Source organism: Bubalus bubalis, chromosome 20 (genome assembly GCF_019923935.1).
Source record: "Bubalus bubalis isolate 160015118507 breed Murrah chromosome 20, NDDB_SH_1, whole genome shotgun sequence".
Taxonomy (NCBI): domain Eukaryota; kingdom Metazoa; phylum Chordata; class Mammalia; order Artiodactyla; family Bovidae; genus Bubalus; species Bubalus bubalis.
This window is the reverse complement of record NC_059176.1, coordinates 35,734,803-35,759,928: the sequence shown is the minus strand read 5'-3', so window position 1 is coordinate 35,759,928 and position 25,126 is coordinate 35,734,803. Positions and strand designations below refer to the sequence as shown.

At 57.2% G+C, this 25,126-nt stretch overlaps 1 protein-coding gene across 1 annotated transcript; it reads right to left on the bottom strand.

Annotated features, from left to right (window-relative positions):
* Nucleotides 1-452: 452 nt before the first annotated feature.
* LOXL1 (lysyl oxidase like 1) lies at nt 453-25,032 on the bottom strand. The gene is made up of 7 exons (XM_006047392.4): nt 23,518-25,032; nt 9,255-9,363; nt 6,036-6,173; nt 5,455-5,611; nt 4,761-4,856; nt 2,853-2,968; nt 453-793 (listed from the first exon to the last, which is right to left on the bottom strand). The coding sequence occupies exons 1-7, from the start codon at nt 24,644-24,646 to the stop codon at nt 787-789; spliced, it is 1,752 nt and encodes a 583-aa protein (XP_006047454.4). The 5' UTR covers nt 24,647-25,032; the 3' UTR covers nt 453-786.
* Between the last annotated feature and the right edge of the window lie 94 nt (nt 25,033-25,126).

Sequence of the window (25,126 nt, the reverse complement as noted above, 5' to 3'; positions counted from 1 at the left end):
CTGTCTCACTAGGTAGGGAATGTTTTCATGTTGGAGGGTACACCCCCTCCAGCCCCTGTGAGCAGGAACTGTCTCTGACTCTAATGTGCACTCTGTTCCACCATAGGCTGAGCATTCAGTAGGTGCTCAATATGTGAGAAGGGGGCAGGTGGCTGGTGGAGGGGGTGACTGTGTGAGAGCAAGGGGGGGTGGGTGGTGGTGGAGGATGAGATGCCGGGGGCCCCTCCCCCAGTGTGTCGTGGGCCTCTCCCCACGCAGAGGGCTTGGTGCTGAGAGACCCTATGGGGCTTCCACCGGGGGCTCGAGGCCCTCTCGGTCAAGCTGTGGCCCTGACAGGGTGGTGGCTGCCCTTTCCACATTCTGCTGCAAAGGATGGATCCCAAGCATGTCCCCTGAGCCCAACCTAGCTTTGGTCATCCCGGCCGGCAGGCCACATGCAGAAAACCACGGAGTAGAAAAACCTTGTTTTATTCAGCCCAGGCCTGGGCAATCTTACTCTGTGGTATGGCCAAAATATAAAAAATAAAAACCAACAACCAACAAAATAACGTGGTAGGGGAGAGTTAAGTACACAGTGGGGCCTGGCATCCGGAGTCCCTGTGGTTTCGGCCCCCGTTCGCTCCCTGAGGCGGGCAGGGAAGGATGCTCCCGAGCGTCCAGCTGCCCCTGCCTGTGAGTGGGGGCTGGGGCCTTCGGGCCGGGCTCGTCCTGGTGGGAGGCTGCCTGGGGAGCAGGGCCTGCTTTGGAAGGTGGGGAGGTGGGCCGGCTGTATACACCTCCCCGGGATCAGGATCTAAGGAAAGAAAGAGAGCAGGTCAGCGGCAGGCTGAGGGGCAGGGAGACCTCAGTCGACTGTCAGCCAGGCCCCCACCACCTCCCCAGCTGAGCGCTTCCCCTCCACTCCCCTCAGTCATCGGGGCTCAGGGAAAGGGGCCTTGCACCCCCAGCTCTAAGAAGAGGGGTTTCATGGGCTCCTACCCAGGGCATGGTCACGGCAGCACACTGCCCCATGCCCTGAGCTCCAGACTGTTTTCTAGGCCATTAGCTACTGTCTGGAAATACTTTCTTACTTCTTCTAACTCAGTACTTTTGGGGGAAAAAAAAAAAAAGGCCTCCTTTTTCCTCTTCAGAAACATGATTGAAACCCACAGGCGTCAGTCCCGTGGCCTTTCTGGGAAGGCTCCGTCCAGCTTCCTGTGCGCTGGCCCAGCCGCCTGCCTGCGGTCAGGGTTGCGGAGACGCGCTAATGAGACCCTGAGCCTCTCCAAGCACTTATGTAAAGGGCTCGGAAGGAAGGGCCTCGGCATTCCCGGTGCCCGCAGGCCCCGGTGGAGCTGGAGAGGGTGTGGGGCAGCTGCTCTGTCCACCCTGCTGAGGGGCCCAGCTCAGGGTGCCTCCCGGAAAACAGGGGGCTGTTTGGATGCTCCCTCCCCAGCAGCAGGAGCGACAAGAGGGCGTGTGGGCTCCCTGCCTCCCTTGCTCCCCCCTCAGCCCCCTTTCCTCTTGTATGGCTCCTGTCTCTCTCCCGCCCGCCCCTGCTACTCCTTCCCTCAACTGCTTCCCAGAAAACCTCTACTGTTTAGGTGATCCCTGGAATTTTAATGGCTGAAAGAGACAAGCCCTGAGGAGCAAGAAGGTGCTGGAAATCCAGGCCTGCCAAAGGGCTAGGTTGCCAGGGATGGGGCAGGAGTCAGTCGTTCCCAGGTCACTCCGTGACCTGGATAATTCTGATCTAATCCCACTAATGAGGAACAGAATCTCTGAATTGAACCAGAGGCTCCTGTTCTCACAGTGCGGTGGGGGCTGTGAACAGTTAGCTTAGTGGTAGCAGCCAAGGGTGAAGTGGCTATCTGTAAACACACACGGAGCACTCACATACCAAGCCCTGACCCTGGTCACATGCTGAGCCTTAATCCTGGTCACACACTGAGCCCCAATCCTGGTCATACGCTAAGCCCTGACCCTGGTGACAGGCTAAGCCTCTCATATCTGTAAACCATTAATAAGCAGGCATGTTTGGGGAAAAGTGCTTCTCTGGGCCTTAGAATCCCTGCCAGTTGTCCCCTAGGTGATGGACTACAGCTCTAGAAGTCTACTCTTTTTTTCTTTAGTTTTTAAATGGAAGGGAATTGCTTTGACCTGATCAAGCATTTAAAATTCACACAGAAGGCAACTGCATTTCTTAATGAGTTTGTAAGCAGGCAGTCCCTCTGCAAAGTACTTCACGTGAGGAATCAGGAGAGAGGCTGAGGACAGCCAGCCCGGGCAGCTGAGGAGTCATGTGCCAAAGGCCCGGGTGCAGAGTTTATCAGCTCCCTCCACCAGGGGGCCCAGGGGTGGAAGTGATTCTAGCCAGAATCCCTTCTAATCTGGGACTGCTTCATTCAATCCACCTTACAGGGACCCTAAGGCTCACACAGCTGCCATTCACTGAGCACCAGTGTAAGGGTTCTGGAATACGCAGAGACATCTGTCAGGCCTTTCAATCCGCCTCACAAGCCTGCGTGGGAAGTGCTGAAGAGAAAAGATCAGAGAGGTGAGGTGAGCTGCCTGAGGTCAGAGTGAGGGAGTCACAGAGCAAGGCCTGCAGAGCCCTGCACCTCCTTGATGCCCCCTGCTAGTCTCCAGTTGAGAGATGGGGGGCCACGCCCCAGATCAGCGCCCGCAGCCCGGGCGCCACCCCCATCCTGAGCACTGGGCTTGGGGTGGGCACAGATGCGCCTCCTCCTGCCCAGCTTGTGGGCTGGTCCAGCTGCAGCCGTGTGTGGCCATCAAGGTGACCCACAGGGCAGGTATCCTCCGTGTTTCAGGTGGCCCTGCCTGCTCCTCGAGTGGGGTGGGCGAACACTTACTGGACAATTTTGCAGTTTGTTGTAGAAACGTAGCGACCTGTATAATGGATGTTGCATCTCACGACATTGTTGGTGAAGTCAGACTCCAGAACTATGTACTTTGGGTTCACGTGCACCTGAAGAAGGGAGGGAACAGATGGAAAGGGGTCTGATCAGGGGGCTGCGCTTCACCTGGTTGCCAAGGAAGGTGGAGAGGCAGACGGGCAGATACAGAGGAGACAGAAGAGAGGGAGACAGAGAAATGGAGACAGACCACGCCAGACCAAGAGACGCACTGATGCAGAGATGGGAGAAGAGGCTGAGACACACAGAGAGAAGGGAGAGACAGCTCACAGTCAAAGAAAGCACCATCAGATCACCCTTCTTGGAAGACAGGAGGCTTCCTCAGTCAGAGCTCAGGACAGGGGGCCCGGCACAGGGCGTTCAGAGCCACCGCCCCAGGGAACCCAGCAGCGAGTGAAGGGCTGGGCAGGGATCCCAGGCCTGGTCTCCCTGACTATGAAGCCCGCACCCTTTTACCACGTGTGCCCATCTAGATGATCCGCTGATGGCCTATCTGATGCCAGGTGGCATCTCCTGGCCTGGAGCCCAAGGCACCTGACACTCAACTGAGATGATGAGCCAAGCATAACCTGGCTGAAGAGGAGCTTCTGGGACACGAGGAAGTCTTTAAAATGTTGGACTGACAGGGGAGGGCTTCATTGAGTTAGGCCACACCCAGCCTTATCTGCAGAGCATTTAAGAAGAGATGCAGTGATGTTGTCTTTAAGTTACATTTCTTAGAGGCAGGAACTGGGCATTACATGTCACGAATCCTTGGAACCTAGAACTCAGAAGGGCTTTTGTGTGAGTCTGTTGAGTGGATGAATGAGGGAAGAAAAAAGACACCCTGAACAATGCTGGGCCCTGGGAGAGGCTGAGCAGATGCCTCACCAAGCCCAGTGAGAGGTGCTCAGGACAGGGCTGCAACCAACAGCTTCTGGGTTGCTGGGTTCTGAATGCAGCCGCCTAGCAGCCCATCTTTGTGCAGGTTAAAGCTGCTTTCCAGGCCGACCTTCTCTGCTCTTCTTTTACTCCAGAGTGGAGAAGAGCCCAAGGAGCCCAGTAGAGTGAGCCCCACCCTGGCTTTGCACCTGCAAGAAAGGGGCTAAGATTTGGCTTCCCCAGGTGAGGCTGTGATGACTTGGCCCCTGCCCAGCCTGCATGGAGGCACCACGCTGGGTTCTGTGCCCCTGACGTGCTTTTCTACTTCTGCCCCCAACCAAGGGGCATTGGGATGATCGGACATGGAGGAGGGGTTCAGGCCAGAGGGGATAAAGCCCTTGGCTTTGCAGGGGGTCCTGTCTGTGTCTCAGGGAAAGGCAGTGTCTTCTCCCAGATGGCACAGAGCCTGCCCTGCCCACAGACAGGGGGATGGACTACATGGCTCTCCAAGTCCTCTGTCACTTAGGGAAGAGAGTCACCCCCTCCTCCAACATTACCCCACCTGGGCTGAAGTTTCCTTGGCGTTTTTTATGGGAAGAGGCTGTGTCTGCCTGAGACTAAGACCTTCAGATGCGAAGTGCAGACCTCAGGGGACATCACTGGTTGCAGAGCAACAGGAGTGTGAAGGAGGAGCCTTAGCCTGGAGATACTGGCCTCCCCTTTCCCCTACACCCTGGGTTCCAGCTTCAAATACTGCTTCCCAAACAGACTTAACTCTTTCATTCTGTTCACTTGACCCAGAATCCACCCAGCCTCCTAGACCCAACTCAGGTCCCCTCCTGCAGGAAGTCTACCGTGATTGCCCCATTTAGAGTGCCCGTGACTGCCTGTGAGATCTAACACCCAGAGGGTGTACACCAGAATGTGCAGCTTATGTCAGGGGTGAGGACATCAGGCTGGAGGAGAGCCTCCAGGGGGCCCTACCTTGAGGATGTAGTTCCCGGGCTGTACGTCGGTGATGTCGATCCACTGGCAATCGATGTCTGCATTGTACGTGTCATAGCAGCCTGGGCTCAGGCCCTGGGAGAGGGGACAGGAGCAGAGGTTGGGTGCTGTGCACTCCTCAGACAGCCACCCCATGCCCACTTCAGCAGCCTGGGGCCTCCTTCCTCTGTGCTTTGTCCTGACCCTGCCCTCCCTGCCCCGAGAGCTGCTCAGCATGGCTCTGCCCTGTACTAGGCTCACTGGGCAGATGGACCAGAGCAATGAGAGATGTAATAGCCAGAAGGAGGGGTGAAATGAAGGTGGGGGGATGCCTGGGAGAGATGCATGGATGAATGGACAGAGAGAGATAGGCAGGATAGATGGACACTCTCTGGATAGAAAGATGGATTTGGGGGCCCAGCTAGGCAAATGGAACATTAAGCCATCCGGACTTCCTTGGAATGTTCCTTTTCCTTCCATGAGCGGACACCCCTGGAAATGGAGGTGCAGGGTAGGCCCCGAGGAGCCCTGTGGTGGCCTCAGGACTGGCGAGAAGACCCGCACTCTGGAGGAGCCGAGTGGCCAGGAGCCTCAGCACCAGCCCGTCTTCAGGATGACCCAGCCTCCCGTCTCCAGGCAGCTCTGCCCCGCCCCCGGAGCCCCGCCCCGCCTCTGCAGCCTGACCTGACCTGACCTGGGTGTGCGAGGTGCAGGCGTAGCGCTTGAGGTTGCCGAAGTCGCAGGTGCTGTCCTCCAGGCAGAAGCTGGCCTTGTGGCCCTCGGCCACCTTCTTGCCTGTGGCTGCGTCCAGCAGGTCGTAGTGGCTGAACTCATCCATGCTGTGGTAGTGCCTGGGGCGGGAGAGGAGCGGGAGAGGAGGGCCTAGTTGGCCCTGCCCAGCCCGCTCCCCTCCCGAGACGGCCCGGGTGACCCTGCCTCCTGACCAGCCTGGGCCCCTGTGTCCCACAGGCAGCATCTCTGGTGTCCCCGCCGAGCCAGGCACCCCAGGAGGCACCTCCTCAGGACCCCTCACTCCTCCCTGGGCTCCTCCCTTGGGCGATGCCCTGCATTCTAGACACTTCCATCTCCTATCCAGGCCGATCCTTCTATGTCCCATCTTCCAGCCCAGCTTTTGCTAAGGCTCCGCTGAAAAGTCCTTGTCCCAGTGGTGGATTCTTGGCAGAAAACACCTCCTGGGGCCACCCCCCCAGCACCGCCCCTGCCAGAGTGCTCGTGGGCGCAGGGTCCGGGCCCAGAAGCGGGGCGGCTGCTCACTGGTGGCAGCTGTGCCACTCCCAGGTGTGCCGTGGCCGGTTCGGGAGGAAGTCCGCTGTGCCCTGGTTCTTCACACGCTGGGGGAAACGCAGCAGCACGCGCACGTCGTAGTCGGTGGCCTCAGGGGCGTAGGCTGTGCTGTGGGGACAGGTGGGAGACGGGAGGGGGCTTAGGTACCAGCCAGAGACACCCCGCGCGGGCCGTCTTGTCCCTGAAGGTTCTCACAGCTGACCCCTGCGCTGCAGCCAAGGCTCAGGCCTCCGCTCCTCTATGCTGGCCGCCCCCTCCCCTCTGCCATGTGGCTGGAAGCTGCTGGTGGGGACACTCTAAAGCAGGGCCTGATAATGACCCTCTGAGGATCCCTGATGCCTTCTTATGACTCTCAGTTGGGGACAGTCCCTGAGCGTGGTGGCTCAGATGGTAAAGAATCTGCCTGTAATGCCGGAGACCTGGGTTTGATCCCTGGGTTGGGAAGATGCCCTGGCGAAGGGAATGGCTACCCACTCCAGTATTCTTGCCTGGAGAATCCCATGGACAGAGGAGCCTGGTGGGCTACAGTCGATGGGGCGCAAAGAGTAAGACACAACTGAGCGTGGGGGCACATCAAAATCTTTGGAGGGCTTTTTAAAAAATAGCCTTGTCTAAAAGATTCTGACTTCTCCCTTCCCCCTACACCCTGGGTTCTAGCTTCAAATACTGTTTCCCAAACAGACTTAACTCGTTCACTGTACTTTTGTCTGTTCTGTTCACTTGACCCAGAACCCAGCCAGCCTCTTAGCCCCAACTCAGGTCCCCTCCTCCAAGAAGTCTGCTGGGATTGCCCCACTTAGGGGGATCTTAACTGCCTGGGAGATCGTACAGCACTGCCTCCAACACGCCCTGATACCACACATATCCCAAGCTGGGCCTGTGTGAGTAGGCCACCTCTCCCTGATTGTGTGGCTTCAGGGCCGGCTACTTGACCTGTTTGAGGGAGCACTGGTTGCAAACTGCCTGCTCACAATTCACCTGCTGTCCCCCAGTTGCCAACTGAGATGGGCCTTGTGAGGAGGGAAGGGAAAAGAGAGAAAGCTGGGGGGCGACAGTGAGGGGACCTGTCCACACCCCCCGTAGGTAGGAAAAAGGGCTGACTGCAGGCATCCCCCCTTCAGCTGACTGCGGACAGCTGTCTTGGCCAGCCTCAGGGGCACTTCCCTAGCAATCATTAAGGGTTGGGCCCTGAGGCCAGAGGCAGGAGGTGGCCAGTCATGGGGATTAGCTCTCTGTGAGAAGATGTCTGGACACCAGGCGCTGCAGGCTTCTGTCTGCCAGGACGTAAGTCCCTTGGCCTTGTCTGAGGGAGGCTTGGAATTTGTCTCTGTCTGCGCTGGAACAGAACATCCTCCTTCCCTCTGTTCAGCTAAATCCTGCCCTTCTGTTGGGCTCGGCACACCGTGGGAACCCATTAGGGCCTGGGTTCTAGGCCCAGCTTGGCCACAAGCCTGTGGTGAGGCTTGGCGCAAGTCCCTTCCCTCGTCTGAGGCCCGCCTGCCGTCTGTGGGCTGGCACTGGTCTGCGGCCGTGCTTTCGGCCATCTCCGCAGGCCCTGCCGCTCCAGGGCGCTGGTCCTGCTGCATTTTCTAGGTCTGTATCCCACACCCAGCCTCCGCGGACGCCTCAGCCCCTGCCAACCGCCCCCTCCTCTGGCCTCGCGCAGCTCCAGCCTGCCAACCACCCCTTCCAGCTCTCCTCCACTCCCTGTCGCTTGGATCTGGGTGAGCGGCTACCTTCTCCAGCTAGATCAAAAGAGCCCTCGGACGGAGCCCTGGCGGCCTCCTCCCCAGCCTCCCTGGGGGCCCAGGTGTGGGCACACGGGATGTTCCATGAAGATAGAGTAACAGTTTGGTTTTGACTCAAGACTCTTCAAAACTCAGCCTCAATGGACAGCCATGGGGACTGAACTCCTGTTCTCTGAAGCCGCTGTAGTAAGATGATGCTCTGTTCCCAGGTACGAGACCTGAGTGGGCAGGCCTGCTGAGGGGACTCACATGTGGTCCCTGGACCTCTACCAGCTCTCACACTGTCTGTGGCCAGTCTGTAAGGAGATAAGGAACTTCCACCAACATGTAAATCAGCTACATCACTGATCACACTAGTTCAGCTGATACTTCTTTTTTTGAAGCAAGACTTTCTCGATGAAGGAAGCGGTGAATTGAGTGACATTCACTGCAAGCACCCTCATCTTGTTACAGACAGATAACGGTCTGCGGTCAGCTACTCTAAATGGCAGTGAATGAGAGGCAGAGAATGAAAATTTCTCACATTTTCCATCAGTGAGAAAATGCTGAGATCCCCAAGCATTTCCTAGATACTCGAAAGTGAAACAAGAGTTCAACTGCTTTAAGAAAGCAAATAATTAAGGTGCTTTCAACATAGAGGGATGTAAACCAAAGAAGTAAGTCAATGTAATCTTTAACTAGTTGTTTTAGCATGGGGAGATGTCCTCAACGCATACATATTTGATCAGAACATTCGCCGTCAAACTGAGAAGCAAGCTCTGCGAGAGGCAGAATCACCCAGGTGTAATGGAGAGTCTGTGCTCGCCTCCTGGGCGCCAGTGCTAATGGCCTTCCCCGCTCTCGGGGGCAACACGTGATGGAGGCCTCACGGCCGCCTGTGCCCTTGGCCCCTTCTGGCCAGCTTCCACCTGTCCTCCGTGGAGATGGTTCCACAATCCTGTCCTCTGTCCTGACGGCAGCTAGAAGACTTTCCTGGAACCTTCTCATGACGCAGTTCAGATCTGAGGGTTTCAGTTCTTCTCACTGCTCCTCAGTTACTGATGTGAAGTGGCGTGCTAAATTGCTCGGTCGTGTCTGACTCTGCAACCCCATGGACTGTAGCCCACCAGGCTCCTCTGTCCAAGGGATTCTCCAGGCAAGAATACTGGAGTGAGTTGCCATTTCCTTCTCCAGGGGATCTTCCCCACCCAGGGATAGAACCCTTTTCTCTTATGTCTCCTGCATTGGCAGGCAGGTTTTTTTATCACTAGCGGGCATGAAGATGAAATGTCATTAAGTTCCTTGCAGGATGATGTATACATAAAAGCTGGATCTCCCCATTCCCTTCCCCACTTGAAACTCTGGGGGCAGACAAGGCCCACCAATGAGAAGACCAGGGTGGTGCAGCCTGCAGACAGGTTCTGGGTGACTCCCAGTGACTGTCCACACGTCATCTCCTTACCTGGCCAGGCACTTCTCCTCCGCAGCACAGCGCAGGGAGTACAGGTGGGCTCTCTGGACGTAAGTGGACGCTTGCACGTAGTTGGGGTCTGGGACCAAGTCAGGGAGACCTGGAGTGAGGAGTGGGAAGGAGAGAGAGGAGGGAGCAATAGCTTGGCATTGAGGAGGGCCAGGGTTAAATTTACAGCTCAGAGACCTCCCCAACTCCAAATGTCCTTGGTCATTCTCAGTTCTCTACACTGGCTGTCACCTCCTCTTGGAAGACTCCCAATATGTGTGTAAGCGAGGTGTGTGACATGAATCATTCTCTCTAGGCTCGGGTGTGGGGTCAGAGAGGTCAGGGAGTAGGGGCTAACCTCTGGGACTCCATGCTGTGGGGATCACTGAGCCTCCTGGGAGATTTGGGGGGGATTTGGAGAACCGGAGAAGACAAAAGAGTGGTCTCGGCAGGGGGCATAGCATGAACAAGGGCCTGTGGGCAGGATCGAGTGAACCAAGCAATTTCCTGACGCAGACACTCCCATTGGTATCCTTATTTTCCAGGGCACCAGCCCCCAGACACTCTCTGCTCGTCTCTCCCCTGCAGTTGGCATTCTTCGTGAACTGCCAAGAGCGAGCCCTAGGCTTCCAGCCCTCAGCGGGTACCAGAGGCTCCTGGGCAGAGCCAGGTGAATGGCGGTTGGCAGAAGTGAGGGTGGCCAGGAAGGGATGGGCTCACAAGAAAACACGTCCCTGGAGCAGGCTGCTGACAGGGCAGGATTCTCGGCTTGGGCGCCCAGCCCGCCTTGCTCAGGATTCCTTTCATCCTGTCATTGGCCCCCAGAGTGGACCACACCTTCCCGTCTGCAGCCTCTGGCCTCCTGTCTGAGGAGGGCCTGGGGCCCAGTGCCCAGGGGAAGTCTGGAATCTGGTCCAGTCCCTGGATCACTTGTTCCTCCGCTCAGGCTGCAGCCAAGGGTCTGTCCACTCTGCTCCCCATCCCGTACATAACTTCATCCCAGTGAGTTATTAGGACTAAGCAGAAGCCGAACTCAGGTGTCCAGACCCTAGCCACCCGGAATAAAGAAGGAAAGATCTTGATGTTGGGTGTGTGGAAGGGGTAGGGTGGGAGGTGGGTGGGGGGCCTCCAGAGCCCTGGGCTCCATCCCAGCTCAGCCACCAGCTTAAAGAGGAATGGGCTTGGGTCTCCACGTCCCCTCCTCTCTCATGCTGCCGGGCTTCTGGCAGATAAATGATAAAATGAAGCTGTAAGCTCTTCTTAGCTTCTTTCAAGCCCTCTGTTTTTTGGGGGGCAGGCAGAGTGAGGGGGCTTGAGCCCCTTCTTCTTGCTGCCAGAACCCTCTTGTCAGCTTGCAGGTCCAGAAGATGAGACAGAAGAGGGGGACGCTGGCTTCTGAGCTTTTCCCAGAGGTTTCTGCCTGCCTGTCACCCCTCACAAATTCATCTCTGGGGCTCCCAGACCTCACCCCTGCCTGCCTGGGGCCCAGGCCTCAGGCGGGAGCAGCCAGTGTGATCTCACCTGCTTGGAATGAAGAGGAAGCACGGAGCACAAGGGTGGGTGAGGATGAGGTGGCTCCTGGCTGATGGGGGCTGTCTTGGCCAGCCTCGGCCCCGTTACTCAAGCCCCTAGGAATGCTTGCAGTCATTTCCCCAGGGAGCGTCAGGCCCTGAAAGCAAGGGCCACCTCCGAATCAAGCTGTTTCTCACTCTCTGGTCCATAGAAGCTTGTGGGTGGGGTGGGGGGGGGGCGGTGAATGGCCAGGAATGGCTCCCTTCCCGTTATCAAAGAGCCTTTCCCTCAGCAACATGTGGTGGTGGGTCAGCTGGGCCTGAAGCTGCATGAGACCCACATTTGGCACCAGGCAGCCTGCCACCCCCACTCCAGGCCCGGTTTCAATAAACACTGTACAGATGACTCTACAAAGCTTTCTGGCCCGACCCTTCCTCTCAGTCCAGAGAAGCTGAAAGAGCCAGCTAAAAGGCTGGGGGTACTCGGGGCTGGTGCACTCCCGGCCTCTGAATGTGCCTTGACTCTGATCACATACTGAATTCTGATCCTGGCCACACACTGAACCTTGCTCCTGGTCCTAGGCTGAGCCAAAGATGACCATTTTCCTCTTACTGTTGAGGAACCTCAGGTTCAGGCAGGTGCCTCCTGCTCCAGGAAGGCTTCTCTGATTGGCAGTGACATTCCAAGCTGCTCACACTTCTGCCTCACTACTAGATTTCATCATAGTCACCTGTGTCTGCTCCCCTCCAGTCTGTACTCCCTGAGGGCAGGGCTCACGCCCCATTCACCCCCTCGGCATGCTTCAGGGCTAACTGTTAAGCTCTCAGTCTCTGTCAGGCAAGCTTCTTTACTGATCGGTGGCTTCACACTTTACTGTTCCACTCATCCACAAGCGTGCTCCTCAGCCTGTCTCCCTCAGGAAACCACGGCACACAGTGGTGCTGGAGGGAAGCAGGCTCAGAGACGGCAATGAATTTGCCCACAGTCACAGAGCAAGTCAAGGAAGCCCCAGGAAGAGCTTCTAGGTCCCAACCTCTCCTAGGACTTTACGTGTTATTTCTTCTTTTTATAAAGATGATTTTTTTTAAAAGTTATAATTCACACAGAGTCAAATGCCGGATTTTAGGCATACAGTTTGATAAGCTTTGACAAATGTACACAGGGTGTTAGGGCCACCACAATCATGCTATGGTCTGTTTCCATCGTTCCTGAAAGTTCCTCCCTGGCTCTTCTCAGTATATTCTCCCTCCCTCCTCCCCAAGTAACCACTGATCTGCTTTTTAATCACTTGAGATTGGTTATGCCTTTTCTAGAACTTAAATGGAATCACCCTAATTATTATTTTATGTTCTTTGTTCTGCATCTCTGACCAGCACGGGGGTCCTGTGACTCCCCACCTTCACTGCCATGGGGGAAGCTACTGGAAAAGACAGAGTCTAGGCTGGGTCCCCTCAACCCCCCTTAAAATCCCCCACTGAGGTCTCTGGGAACAGCAGGCCCCCTCCCTCAGCTGGTATGTTTTCCCAGCGAGGAACAATGCCTCCTTCTCTGCTGCTCTCCCAGGAGGCATTCCATCAGCAGCCAGGCCTGCAGGCTTGGGCTTCAGCCTCTCCACAGGGGCCTGGGTGTGTGGGTGGGCTGTGTGATGTTGCAAGGGGGCTGAGGGAAGGCTTGAGTGGGCACTTGTGGATGTAGGGGTAGGGGTACCGGTTTGTTACCTCTGGCTTGTGGAGGTACATCCAGGCCCTCCAGACAGAGTGGCCAATGTTGGTTAAAGTTCAGTTCCAACAAGATCTGTGCTCACCTCTCTTCCCCACCATCCCAAGAAATGTGCATTGTAAAAGGAAGATCCTGGTCATCAGGTCATCAGAAGGCAGGGAGAACCATCAGTCATGGGATGTAATTTTGTGGGGGGGCCGGTGCTGGAATGTCTTATGCAGAATGTATGTAGTCAGCCAGCTTGTGGACCTCACACTGGAGACATTATAAAGTAGTGTAGTGGGAAGTTTTTCTGGAGACACTTGTTTTTATAAACGCAGAGAACTTTTATAAACTTTTATAATGCAGAGAAATGAATTCTCATTTCAGAGCAACCATTATCACTGGTTTGTGCAAGGCCATTCTCATAATTACGTTTTTTTAACCTTCATCCTTACCCTGACCCTTAGACATGTCTTTGAACATCTGTGTCTCTGTATAAAATTGGAAGTGGCTATGTATCCGTGAGGTATATGAATGATATTGTCTTATGGGTCTCATTCCGTTTCTTGACTTCCGGTCAATATTAACTTTTAAGATATGTCAAGTTCATTGCTTGTCATTGTGAGTACAATTCCACAGTTTATACTCTCCATGCCCGATCTAGCCAGTCTCCTGGGGATGGGGTTGCCCCCTCAAAGGCTGGGCGATGGGCATGTTCAGGCTAACCAGGGAGGCCTGGTCACCTTCAGCGGCCTGCCGTCCTTGCCCAGGAGGTAGGCAGGAGCCTGGCTTCTTACCCTTCTGTCACAGGCCTTCTGCGAGGCCCTGGGTGGGTCTGGCCCCTGTCTACGCCTCACTGCTTCCATTAACACGGACTGAGGGCTGGGAGCCTGGGGCTGACCCCCGGTGAACACTCTTCCCCAGAGACAGTGTGCTGGCCACACGGGGTCAGGCTGCACAGTCTGGACTAGGGTTGGGAGGACACTGAGTCAGAGGGCGAGGGCCCTGGGGATGACTGAAGCTAGGCTGCTCAACTGGGGAGGGGCTGGGTGTGAGTGAACCGGTCCCAAGGCCAGTCTGCAGGCAGCCTCTGGTCTGGAGGAAGTCCCTCGGCCTTGGGGACCCCGTTGAACCCTCCAGGGCTGGGAGGACACGGAGTGGGGGCCAAGTGCCAGAACTCAGCATTCCTCCTCTGCCTCTGGGGCTTCCTCTCAGTGGGACCCAGGGCCCCTGCACACTGCCTCTTGGGGGTCTGATGTCCTCCTGCCTCACCTGGGCTGGGCCTGGAGCTGCTGGCTGGCCCCCACACCAGCCTGTGGAAGGCTGAGGACTGTCTTCCTGCTCCCTGGCAGGACACAGCTGGGGCCTGCTGGTGGGAGAGAGTCCAGCAGGCGATATCTGCCATCTCGCTCTGCGCCTTATGTTCCAGGTCCCGGCCCTTCTTTAGGCTCAGTTTCCCCACGTGGATGACGGGGAGATTAGAGTAACCGTCCCGTGAGAGCAGGTTTGATGGCTCCATAAACACTTGGAGATTAAAATATTTTTCAGGAGCTATTCAGGCCATTCCCCAGCTTTGGGCAAGAGCCCAGGACCTCTCACAACCTCTGCAGACGATACTCTAGCTGCCAGGAAATTCTCCCACCGTCTGACCTAAATCCTTTCTGCTTTAGAAGGAATCTGTTCCCTCCTGCTCAGCGGTTCCTGGCGGCCACCCAGAGTGGAGGGTCTGAGGTTACATTCCCTCCGCGTGCCTACACCTCACCTGTTTTCCTCTTGGCTTCCTCTTTCCTGTGAGTTCCATAAACCTCGTCTCCTTTGAAATCCTTCTCCCCAGCCTCCTGCTCACATGAAGCAGCTGAAGGCAAATGGAATGCCAAAGAGCCCTAATCTCTCAAGCCTGGAGCTGGAGGATAAACAATGTCCGGCAGGAACCGGTCAGTGGGTTGTGAAATATGTAGAGACAGGGATGTTTTGGCCCGAGCGGCCCGACTCCAGAGCAGCCCCTCGGTGGGGACAGCAGGAAGCTCAGAGAGCATGGCCTGGAATAAGGATGGGCCGGGAGGGCCTCGGGGACGGGAGCTGGCAGCTCTGGGTCCTAGGAAATGATTGTCTAATAATCAGGACATTAAACTGTCGGTGCCACACCTGGGTGACCAGCAGGCAGGCAAGGTTCTGCAGGATCCACCGTGGCCCACCGTGAAGGGCAAGTCCAGGCAAAGGAGCTAGGATGGTCACTGAGTCTAGCCCAGAACCTTTGGTGGCTCCCCATCACCTACAGACTGCTGCCCCCACCAGACGGGGAGAGGCAGTCCAAGGGCATCGATGGCCTCGCTACTCTGGGTGACAGTTGCAGACTCAGAGGAGGGCAAGTGTTTGTTCAATTGAGCAAACCACCCAGAAGCAGCCGGGGCAGAGCTGGAGGAGGCCGCCAGGCAGGTGAGCTGCCTCTGCCTCCTGCCACCTCCTCACACCCCTCCATCACTCACACTCTTCCCAGTGTGAGCATGCCCACCCACCCACCCACGGTTCCTCTCTTGCAGGCCCTGACTAGTGCCCTGCCCCCACCTCTAGAAGGCTCTGCAGATCCCGTGGGCTCCTAGGATCCCTTGCTGCCCCTCAGACCCTTCTCAGTGACCTGAACTTTTTATCTTTCTTACAAAACTGCCCATCTCAGCTTATGGTGACTTCACCCTTTCAGCTGCACAGGACATAGCCCTTTTCTATCATGCCTGACCCCTCTCTTTCTCTTACACCCCACGTCCAATTCATCAGGAAAAGCTCATCAGCTCTATCTCCAAAATATATGCTGAAACTGACTGCCCCCCACCTCGTTGTTATCCCCCTGGCTCGGCTGCTGCTATCTCAGCTTCGATCTCTGTACCAGCCTCCTCTCAGACTCCCGCTGTCTGTCTCCACACAGTCCATTCCCAGAATAGCAGAAAGAGACCCGGCTTAAAGGTCACTGTAGTGGCTCCCCCCGGAGAAGGCGATGGCACCCCACTCCAGTCCTCTTGCCTGGAAAATCCCATGGACGGAGGAGCCTTGTAGGGTCCATGGGGTCGCTAAGAGTCGGGCACGGCTAAGCGACTTCACTTTGACTTTTCACTTTCATGCACTGGAGAAGGAAATGGCAACCCACTCCAGTGTTCTTGCCTGGAGAATGCCAGGGACGGTGTAGCCTGGTGGGCTGCCGTCTATGGGGTCACACAGAGTCGGACACGACTGAAGCGCCTTAGCAGCAGCGGCGCCCCCATGAGTGGAGAGTCAAAGTCCTCACAGTAGCCTACAGGACCTCCATGGTCTGGACCCTGTTACCTCTCTGACCTGTCTCCTATAAGGCCCCCACAGCCATGCCGTGCTGTTCCAACCACGCTGGAACACACCTGAAAGCTCAGGGAATTCCTGCCTCAGGGCCTTTGCACTGGCTGGCTCTTCTGTCTGGAACGCTCTACTGGCAGATAGCTGCTTGGCTCACTTACTTGGCTATTTGCTCAAAAGTCACCTTCATGAAGCCCACCCTGACGCCTTTGCAAGCTCTCCCAACACTTCAGAGCTCCCTGGCGTCTCTCTGCTTTCTCCACAGTACTTACCACCTTCTATTATTTACTTATCATGTTCACCCATGCAGATACAAGATCTACAAGGACAGGGATTTTGTCTCTTTTCTTAAACTCATGAATACCCAGCGCTAGACCAGCACAGAGAAAGGCACTCCATGAATGTTTGTGGAATGGCTGCATTTCCTCATGAGATGTTATCTGCTCTCCTCAGCCAGCCTTCTGTGGTCTGGCCTTAACCTGGCCTTCCAGATTTCTCAACCCCAAGGGGCAGGAGGCAGCTCCTAGCTGACCTTTTCTGCCACTGATCTCTGACCTCATAGTGCCCGTGCCCTGGAATTCCTTGCTGTGCAGGCACACGCACATGCACACGCACGCACGCGCGCGCGCGCACACACACACACACACACACACACACACACACAGACCCTTCATCGGGGTACAGTCTTGAGGTCCCAAGGCCTACCTTGTTAGCCCTCCTCTGCTACCGCCCAGTGCCCCTCCCTCTTCCCTCTTCCACCACCTGTCTGCCGCCACCCCGCTGTGGCCCAGGTCTGTGCATAGCGTGTTCTGAGAGCTGGCGAGTTGACAAGAGAAGGAAGTGGACCTGGACCATGGCATCCTGCCTGCCGGGGCTAAGGCCCCGGTGAGAACAGGGATGGGTTCAGAGTGCCCCTGAGTTCCCTGTACCCCAGCTCGGGGCCTGGCACCTGCATGCCCTCAGCGAGCCTGAGGACAAACATCGGCATCCCACAAAGGGTCTGCTTGCACTGCCTATGGGAGCACAGCCTTCGTTATCAAGTAGAGGCTAGGACTGACTCCAAAAGCCCTTTCTTTTCAGAAAGGATTAGCTTTGGGGCTGGAAAACCATGGTTCCCATCAGCCCACGACAGGGAGGAAGGGCGGCTTGTCTCCTGAGACTTGGGTGGCTGACGCTCCTCAGGCCTCGACTTCCCCCTCTGGGCACCTTCCTGCTCTGGTGTCCTGATGCCCTCACTCCATTTTCAGGTGATGCTGACATGCCCGGTTTCTGGGTGCCCATCAGTAAGGGGGAGAGGGACCCAGGTGCAGCCTGGCCCTGCACTCCTGAACCCAGACAGCAAGGTCCTCTGGCTCCAGCCGCCTGTGGGGAGGAGGCTGTTAGGCTGGGGAAGGGGAGGGACGGGAGCAGCCTCTCCTTCCGGCCTCCCTCCCTCCCTCCCGAGCGGGCTGCTGCTCCGCAGGAATGCCGGGCACAGAATTGGAAGCAGGTGTGGGCTGCTGGGGCCGGCCACCGGCTCCTCCCCCGCCCTTCCTCTCCTGCCTTTCCAGCCACTGCCCTGGGGAGTTTTCCATGTGTTCTTGGCTTGGACAGGAGTCGCGTGGACTTGGGCTGGGACTACTGGGGAGAAGTGCCCCTTTGGAGGTGAAATGCCCCTTCGGAGGTGAGAGGGCATTGAGATGGGGGCACCTAGAGTGGGAGAGAGGAGGAGAGGGGGCGAAAGGCCAGAACACCACCCCCCCCTGCCCCAGCCAAGTGCGGCAGTAGACTAGTACCTATAAGGCCTGAAGCGCCTTGCTGGGCCACCACCCCAACAAGCTCTGTGGGGCCTGCGAACTCAAGGCAAAAAAATCCAACTTTTTGTGTCTTAATGGGGTTTAGATCTGAGAGAAACAATGAAGGTGGAGACATACCCTTCCTTGAGGGGCAGGAGCAGAAGGGGAGGTTGAGGTTTGGTGAGGGGAGTCAGCCTGGATCTGAGCTTGGCTGCTGCTGAATTCTGGGACCCTGGATGAGTTACCGAACTTCTCTAGCCTCAGCTGCCTCCTTTGTAAAATGGGGGTGATAATACCTCACAAGCTTGCCGGGAGGACTAAAGGAAGAAACAAAAATAAAATGCTTGGCATAGTGTCTGGGGCATACTGTGGGTGCTCAGTCGCTTCCTTCGTGTCTGACTTTTTTGTGACCCCATGGACTGTAGCCCGCCAGGCTCCTCTGTGCATGGGATTCTCCAGGCAAGAATACTGGAGTGGGTTGCCATGCCCTCTTCCAGGGGATCTTCCTGACTCAGGGATCGAACCTGGGTCTCTTGCATTGCAGGAGGATTCTTTATCGTCCTAGCCACCAGGGAAGTCCTTGATACACATTAAGGGTTCAGTAATATCAGTTGCAATTATAATTATTTAAAATGGGAGCTGTCTCTTCCTGCAGGGACAGTCCAGTTTGAGAGCAGGGGGAGAGGATGTGGCCCTCAACTGGCAGATATGAGAGGAGACAGGAAGTCTGCCTGCAAGGAGGCTGTCCCCAACACAACTTGTTTGTTCCGACACCAGTGACCTCCGATTGCCAAACAGGGGAGCAGCAAGAGGACCCAGGCCCCTCTGTCTCCATAGCCGTCTGACCCTTTACTCCAACTTCCTCGGCCTGAGACTCCATTTCTTTCTAAAGGAGCAACTTGGGACAACTTCAGGGAAGGAAAAAGGAGTGCTGAGCTGCGATTCTGCCTCCACCCATCACCAGTTAAAGCAGTCATGGGCAAGTTGCTTAACCTCTGAGGGCCTCAGTTTCCTCATCTGCAAAATGGGAGTAATAGTAACAACAAAGGTTGTTATGAGGATGGTATATGTGCTTAGTCGTGTCCTACTCTTTGCAACCCCGTGGACTGTAGCCCGCCAGCCTCCTCTGTCCATGGAATTCTCCAGGCGAGAACACTGGAGTGAGTTGCCATTTCCTACGCCAGGGGATCTTCCTGACCCAGGGATCGAACCCACGTCTCTTACGTCTCCTGCATTGGCAGGTGGATTCTTTACTACTAGTGCCACCTGGGAAGCCCGTTATGAGGATTAAACGACTCTAACTGTAAATTTCCAAGAACAGTGTCAGGTGCTGTCCATGTGCTTGTTAAATATTCTGGAGTCTGGAGTGGAAATGATAGGGCTTCATGCTAACACCACACTGGGAAGGTGTTCTTTGCTTCTAAATCTGTGCACATTCTGTTTCATCTCACTTTGTCACAACCAGTGCTCACTGCCCAGAACACAGTAGGAGTCAAGTATCTGCTAAATGACCAAATGGATGTGAGAGGTAAGCCTCCATTCATGAAGATTTAGGAAAAAAATAATGCGTGGGCGTTAAGAACCCAGGATGGGGAGTCATACAGACCCAAATTCTGGTTTCACTACTAACAGGTCATGTGACAATCAGCAAGTGAACCCACCACCTTATCTATGAAATGGGATGGATTATCAGCATCTGGCTGGTGGGGTTGCTATGGGAATAAAGAGAGATGATGTATAAATATAAAGTGTCCAACATATGCTAGCAGAATTATTCCCCCTGGACGTGGCTGGGAGAACTGGGGCCTGGCTCACAGGTGACTTGAGGGTGGGGTCCTCTCAGAGTCATGAAGACATGACAGGCTCAGTGTGAAGTCTTGGCTCTGTCGCATCCAGCTGTGAGACCTTCCCGGGTCTCAATTTTCTCATCTGCACCACTGGCCTGTAATCCCCACCTCTCTAGGAGGCTGTGGGGTGAATGAAATTGCACATTGAGGCCACTAAGCTCAGCAGGTGCTTCTCTGCAAATGGTTGGAGTTGTGATCATCATTCCTGCCTGGGGGCTCTGACTCCGGATGCTTGCTGAGTGGAGGCCTGCTCTGTCTGCCCTTGCATCTCCTTCAAGCCTTGTGGAGGTGGGTGCGTGACCTGAGTCAGGAAGGCAGGTCCTGGTGGGGAGAAGGGCAGGCAGCAGGGGGTGCAGCAGGGAGCCTAGGCTGCTCTCAGGGACTAAGGGGTCCCATCTGGACTCTTGGGCACAGGAGGCTGGATGGAGAGGGGCGGACCCTAGAAACACCTAGGCCCGGACCATCCCTGGGGGCTGTGGAGGCCTGAGAGATGGAGAAGGAGGGGACAGGAGGAGGTGCCTCAGGTTCTGGAGCAATAGGCTAAGGCATTTGCGATTTTGTCCTGAAGGCCTTGGGAGCCCCAGAACCTCATTGAGCAGGAGAGTAATGTGGTCAGCAATGCAAGAGTGTATCTACCTCACACGTAGGATGGACTGGAAGAAACCAGGGAGGGGGCAGTTACAGCTCCAACTGGCTGTGTGAGGACAGACCTGGAGGAACCGTGCCAGGCAGGGCTGGCACAGCCATCAGAGGTGCCCTGGGAGGATGCCCTCCAACTGGCCGTCCTCCTAGGGCGGCTGCTCCACCTTATTTTCACAGGGTGGCCAGAACCAGTGAAAAAGGCCAGGGGTTTAAGGGGGAGCCCTGGGAGAAGAGGCATGGTTTTCCAGGGCCTGGAGTCATCTTAGTCCGCACAAATATCAGCAGATTAGAGGAGCTGAGGCTGTGGGGAGGCAGGAACAGGGACAAGGAGGCTAGGAGGAGACAGCCTGGCTGTGGGAGAGGGAGGGGCACAGCTCAGGGGTCTCAGCAGGGCCTGGGAAGCAGGCAGCCCATCCCCAGGCCTCTGCCTGGATTTGCTGGGACAGTCAGGCCAGGTATGTGACCTGGGCCCCTATTTCCTTGCCTTCCATCCAGCTACATGTTTCAGAGACAATGGTATTGCAGGAACCCTTGGGTCCCCCTCTCCAGGGTGGGAGGGAAGCGGGTACAGGCACCCGAGGAAGAAACCAGGCTCCGGACAGGCGCTTGGAAACCGCCCAAACGTGGAGGCCGTGGGCGGTGTGCACATGTGTTTGGTATTGTGAGGACATGTCCACGCCCGTACACGCGCGGGCTGCCAGCGCCCAGCCTCAGACCCCTGGGTGTGCGGCCAGGAGGAATGAGGTCAGCCTCGGAGAATCCGCCCTGGACTCCCACACCAGGCCTGGGGGTCTGATCTCAAGCACAAAGCTTGGCCTTCCCTGAGCCGGGATTTTCCATGGTCCCAGCCTAGCAGGGTGGGAAGGGGAACAAATGATGGGGGAGAAGGTACTGCTCCCTCTCTGGCCTCTCTGTGAGCCCGGATTTTGCCTGCATCCCCCACCCACACACCATCCCCTCCAGGATTAGGGAAGGGGCACCTGGAGGGTGCTGACGACTTGCAGCAATACTTGGGTACCTACTCCTCCTAGAAGTCCTCCCTGGTTCCTAGTCCCTGACTGGGGAGGCCCCTCCTCTGGCTCCCCTACACCACCACCCTCTCCCCACCCGCCCAATGCCTGCCTGATCACAGCCCTGAGATGCCCCCTCCTCTATGTCTCCTTCAGGGCAGGGCCTGGATTCAGCTTGGCATCTCCTTCAGGGCAGAAATGTCTTTAATCTCAAATGAACACTGGGGATCAGGGGCAATGGCCAGAGGCCCTCCTGAGCACCAAGCACCTCCACTCCAGACACAGCCTTGCCCTGGTCAGTCTCCCTCTGAACCTTAAGATCTAACAGGCCACAGAAGGGCCTTAGAAAAAGCCACTGGCTCGGGGCACAGATGATGAGTCCAAGGCCTGGCTCTGCCAGTACTGCTATTTGAGGCCTGGGTTTTCTTCTCCGCCCAGAGGTGGAGTGCTTCTGGCTGAGCCCCACTCCGCGGTCTTGCATTCGAAGAAAATTCACCACAACAGTTTAGCCTATAGATAAAACGTGCTCTCCTCCACGGAGCTCTAGCAGGGGCTGATGCAGGGTGGTACCACACACCACTGCAGGGCTGCTGCGAGTCCTGCTGAGAATCAGATGCAGGTGAGGCCGCGAAATCCTTCATCACATCATAGAAGGGCCCTCCCTCTAGCTCCTGTCTGGAGCACCTGCAGGTTCTTAAAGTGGGATTCAGCATCCCAAGTTGAAGGCTATGCTTTGAATGTGAGGGAGAGCTGAAGCTAAGTCATGTCTGACTCTCTGCAACGCTATGGACTGTAGCCCACCAGGCTCTGTGTCCATGGGATTCTCCAGGCAAGAATACTGAAGTGGGTTGCCATGCCCTCCTCCAGGGGACCTTCCCGACCCAAGGATTGAATCCACATCTCTTACGTCTACTGCATTGGCAGGCAGGTTCTTTACCACTAGTACCACCTGGGAAGCCCCTGAATGTGAGGGAGCGAGTACTACCATTGGGGACACTTCCCTCCCCTAGCCTTGGGCTCCAGCAGCCCACAGAGAGTCAAGAGTCCCCACCCCTGCAACCCAGCAGCAGCCTCTCACCCAAGGTCAGTATGGCTGGAGACAAGGATGCATCCCCATGTGGACAGAGGCAGAGGAACAAAGGCTGGAGGTGCAGTATCTGTGCCCCTGAGCCCCTCAGGGCTTAGCCCTCACCTGGTGGGCCTGGCACAGCAACCCTGGTGTGGAGCAGAGAAGCAGGAGTAAAGAATCAGGAATATTAATTGCAACCTGAAAGAGGCAAGGCTGACGTGGAATGCACACACATTGGGGTTTGAATGGAAAACCTTGACCAGAGCTGACTGCGGACTTGCAGAGACAGAAGCAGGAAAGGGAATTCTAGGAGGGCAGAGGTTAGGTCAATGGCCGTTCAGCCCTGGCCAGACCACTCGTGGGCCCTTGCCAAGGTAGCCTGCCTTAGAACAGCATGTGTGGAGCTGCTCATCTGAAGAAGGAAGGCCGCCCCTTCCAGTGTGCAGATAGCTTTCCTGAGACTAGGTCGTATCTTCAACACCCCCCCCCCCCCCCGCATTCCTGTCCACAACTGCCTCCAGGGACTCTTCCCAGCCTGGGGTGCAAAACTTAAGAGGGCATCTAAGATCTCAGTAACTAAGGGAAGTAATATTTGAGGCAATATTTTTAAAAATCAGCAGTACTGCAAAAAAAAAGAAATCTGATGAAGAAAATATCAAAATTTCATATAAAGACAGATTGCTATTGCTAATTTTCAGTTTTTCCCTGGCTTGAATACAGTTTGGCATGGCACCATTACTGATTCTATTTCAAAATTTGATATTTTGTTCATCTTTTTTTGGCATGACTTTTGATCTAAAAATGCACTGAAATATTACTTAAGTAGATTACTAAGTTTTCTGGTGCCCAGGCCAGGCACTCACTTGCCTCTCTAGTCCAGGCCTGGCAGTGTCCCGCGAAGGAACCCCGGGAGGTCCAATCTGCTCTCCTGTCAGGCCAGACCCTCTCTTCTAACCTCTTGTTCGTTCACGCCAAGCCCACCTATGCCCAGTGACCGGGAACTTGTCACACCTCCGGAGGTGTTCCCGAGGCCTTTCTAACCCGGACGCTCCGTGTTTCACCCTGTGAGGCTAGCAGAGGGGCACCCCCAAGAGGGAGGACATGCCCCAGTGGGAACAAGGGAGAGGCGGGGAGAGGGGCTCCTTTATGTGTCCTCAGATGACCCAAGCGTCTCTTTTCAAAGCCTGTCCAGCCCCTCCGTCCCCTACCGGCCAGGTCAGAGCCTTGGCCTGCCTGGCCAAATCCTGGCGCCATGGGGATGTGTGGACGGTGGCGAAGGCCTGGGAAGCACTTGGGCTGCCGATGGGGGCCAGGGTGGGGGTCTTGACTTAGCAGGCGGGGGAGGCATTCTGTAAAGGACGGACGAAGCCCCGGGCGCCGGGACGGACTCACCTCGACCGTTCTGGTTGGGCCGGTACACGCTGCCCACGCTCAGGCGGCCCTGCTGCGCGCCGTTGCGCTCGGAGCCCGGCGGGGGCGCGTCGGAGCTGCGCACCGGCAGGTAGGGAGGCTCCAGCACGCGGAAGGGGGGCTGCGGCTCCACGACCCGCGGAGGGCTGTAGGCCTCGGGCGGCATGTTGCCGTAGGGTGGGTACCAGCCGAGGCGGGGGTCGCCCCCGCCGCCGTTGGGCTGCGCGGCGTCGGGGCCCGGGTCGGGGTAGGCCGGCTCGAGGCCCGCGGTGCCCTCGTGGTACAGGCTGTGCGAGTAGCGCCGGTCCAGGCCGTCGGCGGGCTGCGGCGCGTACGGCCTCTCCGGGGCGGCCGGGTAGAAGCCCTGCGGCGGGTACTCGGGCTGCTCCTCGCCGCCGCCACCTCCGTACTCCTCGTAGCGCGCCCGCGGCTGGAAGGGGTAGACGACCCCCGCCGAGGCCACGGCCGCCGCGCCCAGGCCGCCGCCCGCGCTGCGGTAGTACACGTAGCCCTGGTCGTAGGTCCGCGTCGAGGGGTCGTACGTCTCGTACTGGCTGACGAAGGGCGCCTGCGGGTAGGGGAACTGCTGCTGCGGGAAGGAGGACGGCTGGCGGTAGGTGCTGGCGAAGGCAGAGGCAGAGGCCGAGACCGAGGAGGCGGAGCCCCCGTGCCGTTGCTGGGAGACGGAGGTGCGGGCCCGGGCCATGCCCGTGCTGTCCCCGACGGCCACCTCGCGCCAGTTGTCGGGCACCTGGCCGAAGCCGAAGGGGTGCCGCGCCTGGCCGCGCACGGTGTCCGAGCCGACGCGCCCGGGCAGGGGCAGGGACGGGGCCTGCCGACGCCGGAGGCTCCCGTGGCTGCGCCGCGGAGGGGCCTGGGGCGCGCCCGCCAGCAGCACCCGGGAATTAGCCTCGGAGCCCTGAGGCCCCGGCGGCACGTACTCCGCGCCCGAGTTGAGCAGGCTGTACACGTGCCCGTTGTTCTCCCACTGGATCAGCTGCCGCCAGCGTCCCGGGTCCGAGCCCTGCCCTGGCGGCGCCTGCTGCCCGTGCACCAGGACGCAGACGCAGGCGCCCCACACCAGCTGCCAGCCAGTTAGGGCCAGAGCCATGGTGGCCCCTCTGCGGAGGCCTGGTGGACCGAGAGGCTCTCAGGAGTGGCCCCCCGTGCGTGCTTCTCTTCCCACGGCCTCGAGGACAGGACAGCTCCTTTCCCGCCCCAGCTCTAGCTTTGTCCATCCTGGCCTTGTCCCGAGCGGGACGGCTCCTCCGATGACAGCATTTCGAGGCCAAGGGGGTCAGGGCAGGGCAGGGGCGGTGCCCAGGGCTGCACGAGGCTCTTTGTAGGGCACCGGGCAGGCAGGGCCGCCTGGGGGCCTTACATGGCCAGCCCGGCTGTGGCTGGCCGCGCTGGGCTGGCGCTTTCCCACTCTGAATGAATAAGCAACAGGCTGGGAGCTTCGGGAGGCTTTTCGGGCAGCCTGGTCCGCCTGCTGGGGCCTCCTCCGCGGGGCCCTATGGCCCGCCGGGTTTTAGCTATGTGGTCTGTCCCACAGCAGCTGCGCTCGTTCCCTCAGTCCCTGGAGCTCCCA

What these genes read in the sequence shown, in the direction of transcription:
- LOXL1 (XM_006047392.4), bottom strand. Translation starts at nt 24,646, where the DNA reads ATGGCTCTGGCCCTAACTGGCTGGCAGCTGGTGTGGGGCGCCTGCGTC. An exon ending in GCCCAACCAGAACGGTCGAG is followed by an intron (nt 9,364 to 23,517) that starts GTGAGTCCGTCC and finishes TCCTCACTCCAG; the next exon opens with GTCTCCCTGACTTGGTCCCA. An exon ending in CCTGCACCTCGCACACCCAG is followed by an intron (nt 4,857 to 5,454) that starts GTCAGGTCAGGT and finishes CCCCTCTCCCAG; the next exon opens with GGCCTGAGCCCAGGCTGCTA.